At 35.4% G+C, this 16,056-nt stretch overlaps 1 protein-coding gene across 4 annotated transcripts in view; it reads right to left on the reverse strand.

The window, feature by feature from the left end:
• Positions 1 to 15,237, reverse strand: part of LOC100646028 (peroxidase) — a 34,495-nt gene extending 19,258 nt beyond the window's left edge. Inside the window, exons 1-2 of one of the 4 annotated variants that reach the window (XM_012310956.3) lie at positions 14,217 to 15,237; positions 13,951 to 14,121 (exon numbers count right to left, since the gene is read on the reverse strand). Coding sequence is in view for 3 of the 4 variants with exons in the window: in XM_003397016.4 (XP_003397064.1) it covers positions 2,871 to 2,952 (82 nt within the window). In the remaining variant the exon portion in view is untranslated. Of the gene's footprint in view, positions 1 to 2,870; positions 3,297 to 8,540; positions 8,902 to 13,950; positions 14,122 to 14,216 lie in introns of those variants that run through there. The other 3 variants (XM_003397017.4, XM_003397016.4, XM_012310955.3) reach the window with 3 other exon arrangements.
• Positions 15,238 to 16,056: the final 819 nt, after the last annotated feature.

A 16,056-nucleotide genomic window follows, 5' to 3' on the forward strand; every position in this document is an offset into this window, starting at 1 on the left:
TCTCGCCCTCGCAAGAACGAAAATAGAGTCGAACTCGGAAATACTGTTTGGAATCGAGCCACCCTGTACCCCCGCGTTTCGATTCACAACACAGGACCGAAAACTGATTCACGAGCCAGATACGATTATGCAAACTCACCTTTCGTTCTTTTCATCGGTTACCCCGACCTTTAAGAAAATTTCGCGAGGTATTTATAACTTGCGAGATGCCTCGTATTCCAGTAAAACGCGATCTCCACGCCTGTTTCCCGTCAAACGTTTTAAAATCGAGTCTCGTTACGTCACAGCACCGAGTAAATATTGGAAATATCCGACAATAATTGCATTATAACGAACCATAAGCTCTATGCATACAGTTACTGATTTGTTGTTAAGTAATTTAAATTAATTCCCGAGATGGTATTGTATAACGCATTTGAGATAACTCGTTTGTATTGCTCGACACATCGAATCCAGCATATTCTACGACGCATCCAGCGTAATGAATATTGAACGACAACTGGCACAAATATTTTTCTTACATGCAAATTACTGAACCGAACAATTCATCATATTTTCTTTATTTATTCGTTTTCCTTCTTTTATTATACTTCGAAAAAGCTTGTAATTCGACCACTATTAAACATATAGAATATATTGAAAATTCAAAGTTCCGAGGATAAACGAACAAACAAATGTAATGCCTACTTGATATTACAATATCTTGCAATTATTCGTGTCACGTAAAGTCTCGATCATGTAATTACTTTAAGCAACACTGCGTTGTAATACTTGACGATTCGTTCATTAAACGTAATAAAAATTATCTTCATTTGCTTGAAATATTCGTAGCGGATTTTTCACATTTTTTGCTACCTACAATTACTATAATCACCCATTGAAAAAGATATTGTAAGTTTACCTAGTATGAATTGTATTGTACGTGTATTTAGATTTCCATATAATCTAAAGATATTTGTTCTTCTGAAGAGAGCACTTCTTATTCCTATACAGATAAGAACTACGTATTATCCAAGCACAAATATATCTAAAGCTTGAGAAAAATATCAATTAAAACAAACGATTCTATGAAGTAGATTGCTGTTGGAATAGATCTCATATTTTAATGATATCAACTGGGAAATACGCAAGATAATTGAAAATAGTCATTTGAAAGGTTCGAATGAATAATTACGTACTATCGCTGACTAGATTTTCAACATTGATATTAAGAGAAATTAATTTTCAGAATCATTGAAAATTTCTAAAAAAAAGCAATGGAAGAATACATTCCTAGTCGAATAAAAACAAGTCATAGGTAACGTGGTAAGATATTCTTTTCATTGCATGTTTGTATATCGCATTGAAATTGCTTGGCTACATATTTACTAATGCAAAATGCACGTCAGGTGTATTACAAAATTTTTTGCTTAAATATCTTCTCCTATATACTTTTTTCATATTTCAAATTATATTCTTGCACATGTGTATATATAATAATAACAGATTACACATATTTTTCATTCAAAATTTTATTAATTTATGTGGTCTATACGTTGTAAAATTAATATTTCAAACATTTTGTCTTTGCTACTGCTTCATACTAGATATTCTATGGATAAAATATTTAATCGTTTCTACAGTGCATCTTGTAAAAATATTTTGCAAATCTTTTACATTACTCCGCATTTCTATTACCACATTTTTCTGTTATACGATAGTGTACACCAATAAACTTCTTGCTACGTATTGTATTTTTCTAGAAAATTATTTTCACTCTCTGAAAATAACATGACAATTTACTTCTCGGCTGAGTGTTCCATTTAAATAGTAACATGTCACTGTTTTTATTACGTTTAAACTAGTTAAACGGATAATTAAAACGATGGTTAAAAAGTTAGCTAATTTTGAAACAGTTCAATAATTAGATAATTTTAAGACAGATAGTCAAATGGTCGTAATAGAATTTGTTATATCTCATACTGAATTAAGCAAAAAATTTCAATTTTATTGCATAATTAGTCACAATATTTTCCTGCGAGTGAGTCATACGAGTCAAAGATCTTATTTTCTACGTCATATTTCGTATTACGTTAAAATCCTACAGCCATAACATTGATAAACAATCGAGTGTTTTAAAAATTTGTAGCTTGACCTAGATAACACTGCTGATAAGAGCAATCAATATTACTATTCATTTTCATCCAGCAGGCTTACGTTTTAATACGTATTTGACATATTCTAGATAAATTGATATTCCATTTTTACTTGTGATAATAACGTAAGTCATACAGATAGCCAATTTACCATTTTGGTGACTTGCATTCAATAATATGATGGCAGTGACTGTTAAAATAATATAAGCATAAGGTGAATGAGTGCAATACCCTAGAAAATAAGTAATTATATTCTATATGAATGCCATATTGCTAACAACTATCTCTCAACCCGCAAGAATTATCTACATTGGTTAACACCTGTCTGAATTTCTTTACGCGAGAAGCATTCTGAGATCGTAATTTAAAACTTTAAATAAGAGCATCGATTGATTTAGCCGCAGCTAAGATCTATGCGCTTTGGCCATCGGTATCTCCTTTTAGATCTGTGGAAATTCTGTTTCTGCGTTCAAAAGCGGTGTATGTATCTATGTTGTACTTCCAAGCTTGGTTAATTTTATGACCTTGCTATATACATACATATATCTTTTACCGATAGTACCTAAAATGTTATTTACAATTTTCGTTCGTTTATGCATTAAAGGCCGCAAAAGAACCACTAAGAGAAGAACCATAAAAATTTCTTACATATAGTACAACACATACTATGTAAGTATACCGGCTAATAAGAATCGTTTATGACCGTCGCATATCAAAAATATAACACAACATTACCGGACACGTGATCCATAGGCTTCTCCAATCCATGCATCGTATAAGCCCAACGATTGTTGTCGGCCGGCACAACGAGGAACATTTTCAACACGCAAAAGCGGGACAGCTGTGTTCGCGTTAGAAACGATACGTTCCACACATTCAACACGAATCCGATTAATTGCTCGACGAATTGAAAATATTTCTCTTTCGATAAAATGTCAAGTTCAACGAATTAGAGCGATTTCGTTCATAAACTTTCTACGATAGATTCTCGTTGAAAGCTGCTCGTACAGGTGCGTTCACCTCTGACAACTCACACGAATGAAAAAAATATTTGCGGACGCGCTACGCTCACGAAAACTAGCTACTGAAGATGAACCAAAGATTCAACGGTATCCAAGTTAGCAAAGGAAACTGAACGCGAGCACGACACCGCGCTGCAGACTGCAGAATTCTCTCTATCGTCTCTTTCTTTTCTATGTTCCCCCCTCTCTTGTGCCCGCTTACCACATTCAGAATCTTACACACTCTCACAGTGCTCCATCTTTCTCATTTACACTCCACACGAACGTCTCTCTCTCTCTCTCTCCCTCCCTCTCTCTCTCTCTCCCTCTCTCTCTCGCTCCTTCAGAGTTTCTATACGTTGGACTACACGAGAACGTTTCTTACACACTAATCTGAAGCTCTTTCATTTGTTGAAAGTAACGCATCGTAGTTAAACGCTTGTCTTGCTCCGAAGTTCATATATTTATGGGAATTTTGTCCTTTTTTCCTTCAGGAAATGTTCTATACTATCGCAACAAGCTTATACTATTTCCGTTTCATTCGCTCGTACAGGCGCACGTCTCTCTCTTGTTTACCCGTTCAAGCGCATGCATTAAGGTGTATACACACTGATAAGATGACTGCACTATGCAAGTTTGTGTTCCTAAAAATAGTATAAGTTATAAATCAAACATTTTCTCACGCTCTATGCTGCTATTAGTTATAATGCATAATTATATCCCGTTTAATGTTTTAGATAATGCAGGATTGTTTGCACGTTATGTAACTGCGCATGTACCTTTACAAATTCATGGCATCCTCCTCTTACACTCAGCAACTTATGTGACTTTTTTGCTTTTTTCATTCTGCGTTCCATGCATTTGGACTGTCTTACTCTCGCCTCCGTCGGTATCCCGCACACGTTTATACTACATACGTCTTTATGCGACTCTTCTTTTTCTAAGAAAAATTTTGTGCTCCTACTATCTTTCTTTACCTTAGCGATCTTCGCAAGATCTATCGTGTATACAAAATCATGCATAAATCTCTTTCAATCCTTCCTTAAACCCTCCCTCGCTCCCTCTCTCATTCTTTCTCTCTCTTGCTCCCTTCACATACACATGCGTGCGCGCAGACAGCACACGTACGATAACCAACCTTCCACATTTTATCATGCTTCCACTCGTTCGCTCGTGTACTTCGATTTCTCTCTTACGCACGATACATGCAAGCGATGATCAACTCCCACCACTGCTATACCTGCGCTCATCTATCTGCACGTTGCATATTTCTATCTTTGTTTAACTACAATCTCTAGATTTTTTTATTCCTTTCTCCCTCGTACATACATTACGGTACAACATAAATTTTCCGTCTTCGTTTTGCTAGCGCTAGTCATTCTCTTGATTTTACGACTTGCCCGTGCAAGTGTGTATGTGTTTACTCGCTCGCTCGTTCATTCGCCAGACCCCACTATCAGGATAGGGTCACCTTATTCGGTCGAAGAAAAAGACTTCTATCACTCGATGAACACGTGCTCGTTCGGCTTCCCCACCGCTCGTTTCTCGCTGCATGCCAACTCGTAAGCGTGTTCCAGCCGTTCCAGGTTATCGCTGGCCGATTCTTCGTCGCATGATTTTCTGTTTACTAAACGGGGATATGGAAACACGTGTTCCGTATGATATGACGTCTCCGAAAAACGATTCGAATCCCTAATAATTAAGAATATTCTTGCGTGTCATCGATCGATGTTGGGTACGTAAGTAAAGCAGTGATAATGGATATCTTTCTTGCTTCGTGAAATTGAGAGCGGCTTTCACGTGGTCACTGTTATTGCGAGTTCTCGAGTTTAAGCTTAGCTGAAGCACTCGAGTTTTTATAAACCTATCTATTATCCTATTATCCTATTATCTTTCAACATGACACGAAATCAAAAGTTTGCTCGTAAATGTTTGTTACTGTGCTTTCAATTTGCACGAAAATACCGTTAAGCGCAAACTGACCATTCATTCTTTCAATTAGAAATTCGTTTGGGTTCGACTGATGAATTGAAAATTTCTTGAGTCCCGTTAGAAACAAGAATTTGTATATTCTCGACAGTTATTGGCAATAAATCATCGATTTATAACAAATGGTCAGATGACCATTAATCTCCTACGCCCTGTATTTAATTTATTTCGTCTCAAAGTAAATTCCTAGAAAATTTTTCAGCAGAAATACATATTTCAGATTCGTGTAAAAACTTTAGCATTGTCCTGTATTCAACTATCATAAATCAATTCACTTCTCTCACTTAATTTAAGGATTCTCTCTCCTTAATTTCCTATATTTAAAAATACATATATATTTGTTTGAAAAGGTATTTGCATACTAATTTCACCGAGGCATTTGTAGATACGAAAAGTAAACAATATTATAAATCCAGGAGCTTTGGTCTAAGTGAACTAAATTACTGACAAAGCTGTATTGTAATTTCTGCATTCTTCTATCTGTGCCCAAAATTGTCTTTCTTTTATCTCTAAGGTACCCTTCCAAACCCTTAGACTGTACATGGCAAGTTTATGGTACCCTACTAACGACCCGGTACTTTTCCACTGCTTTCACTGAGGCCTATCTGTCCTGCACGGTATCGGTATTTACACAAGGGAGCAGAATGTAGGTAGACAAATGGATACTCGCTATACAAATCGATTTATTAGGTTGTCCCAAAAGTTCCCAAATAACGTAAGTTCCAAAAGTATTATAAAACGAAACATGTTGTGTACCTATTGTTTCCTTACAAAACCTAGTAGTTACCCATACGATACAACGGTTAAAATCGGTACTAAATAATATTTCTAATATTCTTACTTTCTAATATTTCTAATTTTTAATTTTTAATCTAATATTTCTTTTTTAATCTAATATTTCTTACTTCGATCTTATTATACTCTTCTTATACAAAATTAATAGATTGTGATATTTGTTTCGTGGAAAATAAATTGTTTTGTAAAGTTAAATTAAAAATAAGGATTAAGGGCTGTGTTACTAGATCAATGCGTCTATGAGACGAGCGCAGTTATAAATAAGAGAGTGTTAAATCAATTGGAAGTGAAATAAGTAGAGTCATGAATCACGAGTGTGTCTATCAATTGAACTCTTGGTACAAAGGCTACGGCAATGACGTTCAATTAAAAAAATTGAAAAATTTATGGAATCGTTGGTCAAGAATATTTGTAATCAAATAAGAACAGCAACTAGTTTAACGGAAGTTCATACTCAAACTGTAAATGAACTTTATGAAAGCATATCCTACGTTTCGTTACTTGAAAAACGAGACTATTTCATTTTGAAAATATCGTCAGTTGATATTTTAAAAGTTAACCTTGAAAATATCATAAAACGTTTTCGCGTGTACTCGCGAGATCGTTATACCGCTTTTAGAATTCCTCTTGGCACTTCCTTTTTCGATAACTTATTAACGATCGAAATACAGAGAACTACTAAGATCCACCGAACGCAAAGAATATGTGGCAATCAATTTTATCTAGAAAATTATATATACATTCGAGAGATTTACCAATTAAATTTAATTCTATACGTTAATTTTCTTTGTATTCAATGAAAGTCTACTTTCTGTGAAAGCGATATCTGAAATAGAAATCTTGCACATTTTCCGTTCGAATAACCTAGCGTCTAATCCTACACCTGTTAATATTAATAGGGAAATTACAGCGACATCAAAATCGATGACTGAAAACTGAAAAAGTTATGTGGATTACGCGATCTCCTTTATCGACGTGAAATTTTCCATAAAAATGACCAAATCAACTTTCATTTCTCGAATTTCACTTCAAGCAATTTATATAATGAAAATAAATTATAAAAGTATACAAATTCTTATCGGGTTGACTCTCATGACTCTTCGAAAAAATTGAGAATTTATATTATGCATTTAAATCTTCAGTCAATGATTAATATTGAACTTTATGTTTAAAACTTATGTGTTTGCCCTTTCATATTATTAAACGAGACTTTTAACCTTCTGTTTCTGACGTCAAAGCATCCTTATCGGAATTTTAACGTCAGAGTATTGATTAGAAATTCGGAGCAAGTGCAGATGCAGCAGCTTGATATTCCACGATCTGTGACCATTTCTGATCCCAGCAGGATACTTTTTATATATAAAGTTAAGATTTTAATTACCACATCGCATAACAAATTAAACTAACAAGGGTCAACTGATCAAATGTTATTTATAATATAGGTATTCCTTTATCAATATTTACAGTGTAAGTTTTCGAGATTTTTTTATGTAAACATGACACGCGTTATTACTAAATATCTGATTTTTGTATATTATCATCAAATCCACGAAGATATGTTACGGTAAATAATTTCTAAATGTAGGAAGCTATATTAATACGTCAAATACAACCAATTAATGCTTAATAATAGAATAATACATTAATACAATGAAATTTCAAATCTGAAGACGTATTTTAATGTAGCTAAAACTAAATAATTGAGAATATAAACTCACACGTGACAAGAAGGATGTACGAAATTGAGACGTATATTTGAACGTGTTTATTAAAAAGATTAGAATTTTATTGTTTTGATTCTGTTGTGCAAAATATAGTAAGGTACTAAACTTTGCTGTATAGGTTTCAGAATTCCTCGTTTCTAAACAAAGTTGTTTGAATACACGAAAGTCTGTTGACATAGGAGCGATCAAATGTCAAATCCACATAGATATCTTGAGTTAAATGCAAACGTTTTTTCTTTCAAGTAATTCTTCCAAACTGATCTGTAGTAATACGTATATGCATGATAAAAATTAAGAAGAAAAAGTAAAAAAAAAAAAAAGAAAAAAAAAACGTTAAGTCCTGTCAACAATTAACCGACATATCTTATCACTTAGTAACTAGTAACACTTTCTTGATTACGACATGTTGACCAACCTTTTAAATGTTCACTATCCCTATAGTAAAGTCAAATATCGTACCATCTGTTTATGCCAATCAACGAAGACGATATACATACATACTCATTTCTATCCACATCCATGTCACTCTACTGTTACATCGATTCGAAGAAAGGTTTTAACGATTACCCGACCTACCGTCATAAAATTGCAGTTTCGCATCAATCTACTTCCTTAATTACCTGTTTTATCACGTCATATTTTCCGAACCGGGAGAACACTGTTTTCGAAATATACTTTCCACATAATCAAATTTGTACTATCTATAAAGTTTATATTACACAAATATTCCTAAAATTACACTGAAAAATTAAATTAAAATTAGAAAAAGTGCTACACTTTACGTATGAACGAAGTTTCGCGCTTTCAGTGTGAATTTCTTTTTTTAATGGTTGCTCCCAATTTCTGCATAATTCAATGCCTACGCTAATGGCGACATTACAGTAATTATAACTTACCTAAATATGACTTCTTGAAATGATCGACTCGCAAGTTTTCATACAGGAAGGTGAACACGTCCACGCCCATTTTTCCGTTTGAAGATAGAGTAGTTGGGCTGCTGGAGCCCTACGCCAATTTTTACTTTTTGGAAAATTGGCGAACAACAACAGAGCTAGTCTTCCGTGCGATCGATAAAACACTTTTCGGACGCGACCCGAAAATTCTTAACCACTATTTACCAACTGATTATTGGACTAATTATTCGGAACGATCGATAGGAAAGAGAATCGGTAAGTGACAACCAGAGAAACGTTGAATTTAAAAAATAAATAATGAACAAACTCTCACAGATTGAAAGTGCTTCCTGTACGATCGACTACCCGAATTCGACTCTCCCGGTGGAATACTGCTACTCCCCTCTTCCTCGCCCAGAACGTTATCCTGCAGGGCGCATGCGCTTGTCCCTATGGAACTACAGTGTGTGTCTATGTTCATGCGTACCAACAATAAAAGCCATTCTGCAGATGGCGATAAATGTTCGATTCGATTTCTCGTTTCGCAGACTTTCAAACAGATTAATTAGGTACGTTAAACCGCGAACACTTGCAAACGATCGTACTAGCGATGACTTTAAGCAACGATTAAAGTCTTGCATCATGGTAAAATTGAAACCTCGCGCTATAGTATTAACGCAAACATGATTATAGCTTGAAACGAAATCTTGCAATTTAAACTTTGGTAACGTGAATCATAGAGCAGTGTTTATGAATTCTTGTCGAACTAAAAGAGTTTAGAAATCGATATAACTGTTTGTTTTGTTGTTTGCTCGACACAGTTTGAGGCGGTTCGAACGCATCGCTAATTGTAAAGCATCATGGACCATGACTTATTTAATAGAGTTGAGGGTCGCATTTTAACTAGAGTATTAAACTTGTAAAGAGCTCAAATGTTGTCTATAAATTTCAAGACAAACTTCGCTTAAAAAGTTTTCTAATTTCTCAAGAACTCTTCCAATTGAAATATAACAATCACATCAATAAAATTTCTTTCCAGGACTCCAGGGTCAGAGTTGTTTTCTGGAGAGAATAAGATTTGTAGAATATACTTTGATGCGACAATAATCTATTACGCATTTGAAAATAGAACTTTTTATGCGTTAACTCTTCGTGAAGCGTTTAATTGCACCATTCTATGTAGATAACTTATGTCTGTGCGTCAATTACAAGCAACAGAATTAGAAAAAATAAAACAGAAATATCCGTATTATGCGTTATGGCCTACATTCTAACGAAACACCTGACTAAATGAAAAATTCGCATTGCTCGGTGAAATTCCCGAGCATTCTCGAACATTTTGTTCGAGTTCCTGCATTTCGCGAATCCCATCCATACGATTGTAAAAATGTAGAATATAGGTTCGCTATTTACCAGGTGGCGTGCTTTTTGTAGTGCAGAGGATAGTTCGAACGAAAACGAACCACGATTGTTCTACCTATATTGCTCGCTCTTCCACCTCGTCATAAAAGCCAGTAAAAACCGAACAGTGGGGAGGGGAATAGCAAACTCGGCCGTTTCCCTAGGAAGGTAGGGGAACAGGACGAGACGAACCGTACGAAGATCGTACGGAATGGTTATCCGTCACGCGTGTATCACGTGCTCGTTCGACCGGCCGGCATCTTTACCGTTTCTTGTCTGCATCCATCGCTGAATTTCTTATGCGCTCAAACGAAATTTTCAAATCTGCCTTGTTTTTATCGAACGATTGATAACGGTTGTTTAAATAAAACTATATTTGAGGTAATTTTTTAGTATGTACATAATTTGAAAAAGCGTGCGTGTTCTATTTCTAACGAACCTTGAGATAACTAAAATTTAAATACATATTGCAAATACAGACATTGTAGCATAATCATAACCACAAGTACACCGAGGACTGACTCATGGTTAATTAATTCCTTTTTTGTATCTGAGTTTAAATCTAGTCTTTACAATGTCATTCTGTCGTTAAGGTTGTCACGTAGTCAAACTCGAAGATGGTATCCCGCTGGACGTAGCCATGTTATTTAGCAATTAAATTGGAAAAATTTACCAAATGTCCAGCTGGACAAGTTGTAAAGTACAAATTATATAATTAAAAGAAAAAAAGGTTGTCATCGGTCAGCTGATCATTAAAGAAATGGATATATATATAATTGACTTTTTGGTAATTAATTTGACGTTGAAATTTTATCATTATATATATATATCTTATAATAAACTTTACTGAGCTGCAAAAATAACATAGAAAATAAGCTTCTAATTTGCCTCGTGTGTTATAAATCTCTATAAGATGACATATTTCTACACGCTCTTCTATTTATTGCAAAAGGTGGCCAGAAAAACTCGTAAGATAATATGTGCATATTTAGTCATCTATGTCGAAGAAGTTGTATCGACGTTTACTTTTAAAAAACGTTATGTAAAGTGCACTGCGTGTAACTACTTAACAAGGCCAAAAGATTACAGCAGTATCACAGCGAGGAACTTTAGATCGAGTTCAGAAGAAGCCCGAAGAAATATAGTTGCGATTAGCTAATCAGTGTGGTTTACGACTGTCACAAGACATTTCCTGCTTGTACATTGTAAACTGGCACGTGACAAATATTACAGACACATAGCTCAGGCCGTTTTATTATTCTTCGTTCGTCATGGTTGAGATCTATTCACCTTGCATAACGTGTTGGTATTTTCCGATTTTTGGCCCATTGCACAAGGCGTAAGATCTTGCGAATTTAAATCGTTTGAAAAATGAAAAAGCATAAGTACGTTTCCAACTGATATTACGAAAAATGTAACGAACGCAAAACGAGATCTCAGGAAAAGACCAATCTACCTTAATCCATTTTTACACAAACATATTATTTAGGTAATAACGTCATTCTTAAGAGACAATTAATAAATAAGCATTATTTCCAAGCTTAAGATAAAGCTTTCTCGAAACTAAAGTGTTATCATATATTTAAATGGGTACGTCACGATATCGTTTAACATGAATCATGAAATTGTGACGAAACTGTTATAAAAATTTCTCAATCAAATATTACGGTTGTTTACGCACAGAGAACGCATAACGGGAAATATGTCTATTAAGCGAATAGTTAATTGATGTAAATGGAGAACTATCCTCTCTTCGATAGAACGATGTTTCCAAGGAATTGAGTTACTTTGAGACACATGTTACATACATTACATCTGTTTAATCATTCTGTAACAAATACCGTAGGCTAGATGTATGTGTAAACGTTCACCGTCTACGTGGCCGTATTTTCAACCTCGTTATTTTTAGTAATTGGAACGGGTTAAGCTTTGTTAATTTATCGATAATCATTTATATTGATGAGAGAATGAAAAGCTTCGACTAAATGTAGAATTTTATAGTGCATCGATGTATCTGTTATTCAAATAAAAATTTCGACGGACAGTCAGATAATATTTCTACAAGTTCAGATTTTTTAAATTATTATTTAAGAATATTATACGAGCATTAGCATGGCTGTTTTATTGTTTCAGGTAAAATTAAGAGAGCAGATAATAATTGTAATAACTTTAACGCGTATGCTCTTGCCATTGTTTTGATTTGATTTCATTGAACATAATTATCACTGTTATCGCAAGATAATCGAGACTATTATCTCTGGGTCAACTGAATCACCTTGTTAATTTCTAATAGAAGCATTATCGCATAAAACAATAAACAATTATCGTTGTAAACGAAGACCATGTTTATGTCTTATTGATACATCTTGTTGTTAAACTGCTAGAAATATCAGAGTTCTCCGATGTTTTCAAAGTATGAATTGACGCTGGCAGTGATGTATTCTGTTGTTTGCCCTCGTTTATCCAGAAGCATTCTATTCACTGTTGCATAACAATGTGCGATGACGACCGAGAAAATGCCATGAACGCGTCACCTATTATTTACAGCATAGAACTGAATACTATACTGCTCGTTCGATAAAAGCGAATACAATACTTTTAGCGGGAATATTTGATTTGAAAATGAATGCGAGAACGTATATTCCAACGCGATTGCGTGAAAATTCCGTTTTCTAGGTCACCAAAGTCCAAAACAGGAAACGATCGAAGGAAAGTAATTCTTCCATCGAATTATGAAAAGGTTGTACGAGTAGCGAAACGTAATTACAATTAACGATATAATTCGGACATTAGTATTTTAAGCATCGTGTGATAAAAACAAATTAACAGGAACAGAAACGTGACTAGAAATCGTCTTTGCAAACTTTTGTCCCGTTCGATGGTTTTAGTTTCGATTACGATTCATTCGCTCGTGACATGTCTTCCATCTATGGTATTGAACTTTACTTGACTTTCAGATACGTATATATGTATTATTCGTAATTGTTCGTACTCCGATATTAAATCGCTGTAGATCTTCGATTAAATCGACGTTAGAAAATTCCTTTGCTTAAAAATAGTCCATAAATTTTGGTTTACAAATTGAACTACACCCGTGAAAATGATCGTATAATATTATATAAATATGTTTCATCGTAAGAAACAAGACGATAGCGATGTAGAATTGTTTAAGCGTGATAAATTGCATTATTCGTGAACAGGAGAACATAAGATACATGGTCATTCATAATGAAACTGTAATATATAATATTCCGTTATCAACGTTCACCGTTGCTTTACTGTTTTTTAAAAATAACTATTAAATCTAGGTCACTCGATGGTCACTGCAAAATTGATATTCGCATTCCTACTACCGCCCACGAATAGTCTAGCACGGTTTTGTCGATCAGACATGCAACTTTCTTGTCAACTTAAGAGGAATCTGCTTTCACCGACCGAAAAATTAGCCCACTAAAAGCCGCACTACGAAGAAACGATATATATGAAACTTAAAACAAAGTCGAAAATTTAGTTCGTCGCGCTTTCTATAACCGGTAATTTGTTTCCTATGCCATGATCTTAACCAACGAAGAATGACAAATATTTTTGTACGATATAGAAACAGGTGTGTCACGGGCAGACACGCGGATACATGATTCAACATTGTATAGATACAATATAAAATATAAAGCGTATCGATCACAAATAAACTTTCCTTGCACTCGGGACGAGATCGGGGAAAATCGGGACAAAATTTTAATCGCACATCGATGCACCGATCGAGACGTAGATCGCCATCCTGTAATCTCGCGTAAAATTTACGATAGTAAACAGTACGAAAACGATGATAATACCGCGATATACGAACGCGTCGGTAGTTTCTCTAAGTTTGTATAATTTCGATTTACCGCCGGGGGAGGATTTTTTAAAAGCGCGGGAGGGATCCAATCGATGGTGAACCGACCTGATCCGAGCAAAAGTGCCAAGGCGATCGCGTTAAAATTCAGGGATGAATTATAGAAAGGGTACTCACAGTCGTACGATAACGATGAGGTTTAAAATGAAAACCTTGGCGATTGGTTCACGACGACGTGCTCATCTGCGCCACCGATTTCAGCCACCTTGGTTAGTTTCTATTAGACTGCAGCTCGTATTCGTGCCACCTCTAGTGCGCCTCTGGCTGATCCTCGCTTTTCAACTGCAACTATATACGAAGACGAGCTCTATCGGCCAACAAGTGATTCTAGATAGCGGGGCCTCTGCCTGACACTCTCATTGGTTATTGGATCGTGTACTTACTCGTCTTTTAGCGTGATCGTCGCGAGGTCGTCGTGGGGTCGTCGCGGGGTCGTCGCGGGGTCGTTCCGGGTCGATCTCCACCCCGGGTAGAAAGTTCATGTACATCGGAGAATTCAACGATCGTCTTACCATCCACGTTCGTGGCTCTTCGTCTTCTGTTTGCGTATTTCCACACGATAGTCGAACCCTTGTCGCTCGAACCATGCTAAGCTGGTGCTCGTGAGTGAGGGAGAGACGGTGAACTTGAACTTTGTTTCAGGATCTCGAGACTCGTTTTCGGCGATTTAACATGAAATAACATCAACTATTTTTTCGCTCTTTTGCTCGGTGGTACGAATTGCGGGGATAAAAGATCGTTGGTCAATAGATAGTGAGAATGTATCTGTATGAATGTAAACTACGTATATGATATTGATAGGACGCTAGACGTTTTTATAATTTTTTATCGGCGAACATTTCGCACAATGATGTTTTCATAGTCGTAAGAAGAAAAGTGTCTATATTTCTTCTATTTGCTAATCATTCTGGAAAATACGTCTGATTTATTCGCCTATCGCATACACGAGGAAGAGATCGCGGTTACGAAATTGAAAATTTGAATGAACAGTATTTTAATTCTACAATTAATCGTATCTTTTATCGACATGTTTCAATTCCACGAAATTAACGTGGGATTGGGATTTGCGTGGGATTAACGTAGGATTGGAATTTTAATGTGAATGTTGCATATATCATTTTGTGCCATTTTTATTACAATATCCTTGTACGTGTATACTTCTCTGTTGAAATATGCGTGTTATTCCTCGAAAAGTAGGAAAACGATGAATTGTTTCCTTGTGCTGTAGAGAGTTCTCCTAAAGATTAAAATAGGATAAAAAATATGTAGCGCCTTGCTTTCTAGCTTAGATCTATATCAGTTACAAGAAGTCGTAAATACAACCTATGATGTGTACATAGACGAGAAGTACATGACGAGTGGATACAATAAACGTATGAAATACATTGACTTTTTGTGCAATACTTTCGATGTATATTAACAAAGGAGCAAATTAATTGAAATGTCAATTATAACGATGTAATTAATACGCTATCTGTAACTGCACGTTGGACAAGTATGTAAGTAAATAAATCTGCTTTGACTCTTCGGTTTCGATTAGCGACAACAACAAAGAGGAACAGCATAACAAAATAAGACGACAGATCGCGTCAAAACACTGCGCAATTCGAGCAAGCTAGAATACAGTCTGCGATAAAAAAAAAATAGTACACTCTGTGAAGTTTGTAATAGCGTGGAACAGTACAGAAAGAGTATAGAAAATATTTGTATACGTATTTAGCTATGGATTAATATGATGATAACTTCATTGATTCTAGCATGTAACTATTGTCCCTTGATTGTTAGATTTACATTTCATGGAAGGCCAACCCGATAAAATAATAGCAAATATCTCGCTTCTCGTTTGAACGCGAGCAAGTGACAAAGTCTGCAATAAGAAAATTTACAATATAGCTTAGAAAGATATTATACGCAGTTTGTAGAAAATGGAGAAAGACTAACAGATGCTTAACATTGTCAAAAGAAAGCTACTCTTTCTCTCGAAAATAGCAAAAGCTGTCGGTAGAAGTCGAAAAGTTATTCATTTACTTCGTACAATTGCATGGCGAAGGAGACGTACGGTGGGTGATCTGGAGTTTTAACAGCATCGAACTCATCGCTATCGATGACTGCAAGCCAGATTGCCTCGATAAAACCGAATATCATAAATGTCCAAATGTCTTCCAGCGTTTTGAGACAACGCGAGCCAGCATCGTTCGGCGTGCTTTCAGGCGAGCAAGGGCA

The sequence above is a fragment of the Bombus terrestris genome, chromosome 8, assembly GCF_910591885.1.
Source record: "Bombus terrestris chromosome 8, iyBomTerr1.2, whole genome shotgun sequence".
Classification (NCBI taxonomy): Eukaryota; Metazoa; Arthropoda; class Insecta; order Hymenoptera; family Apidae; genus Bombus; species Bombus terrestris.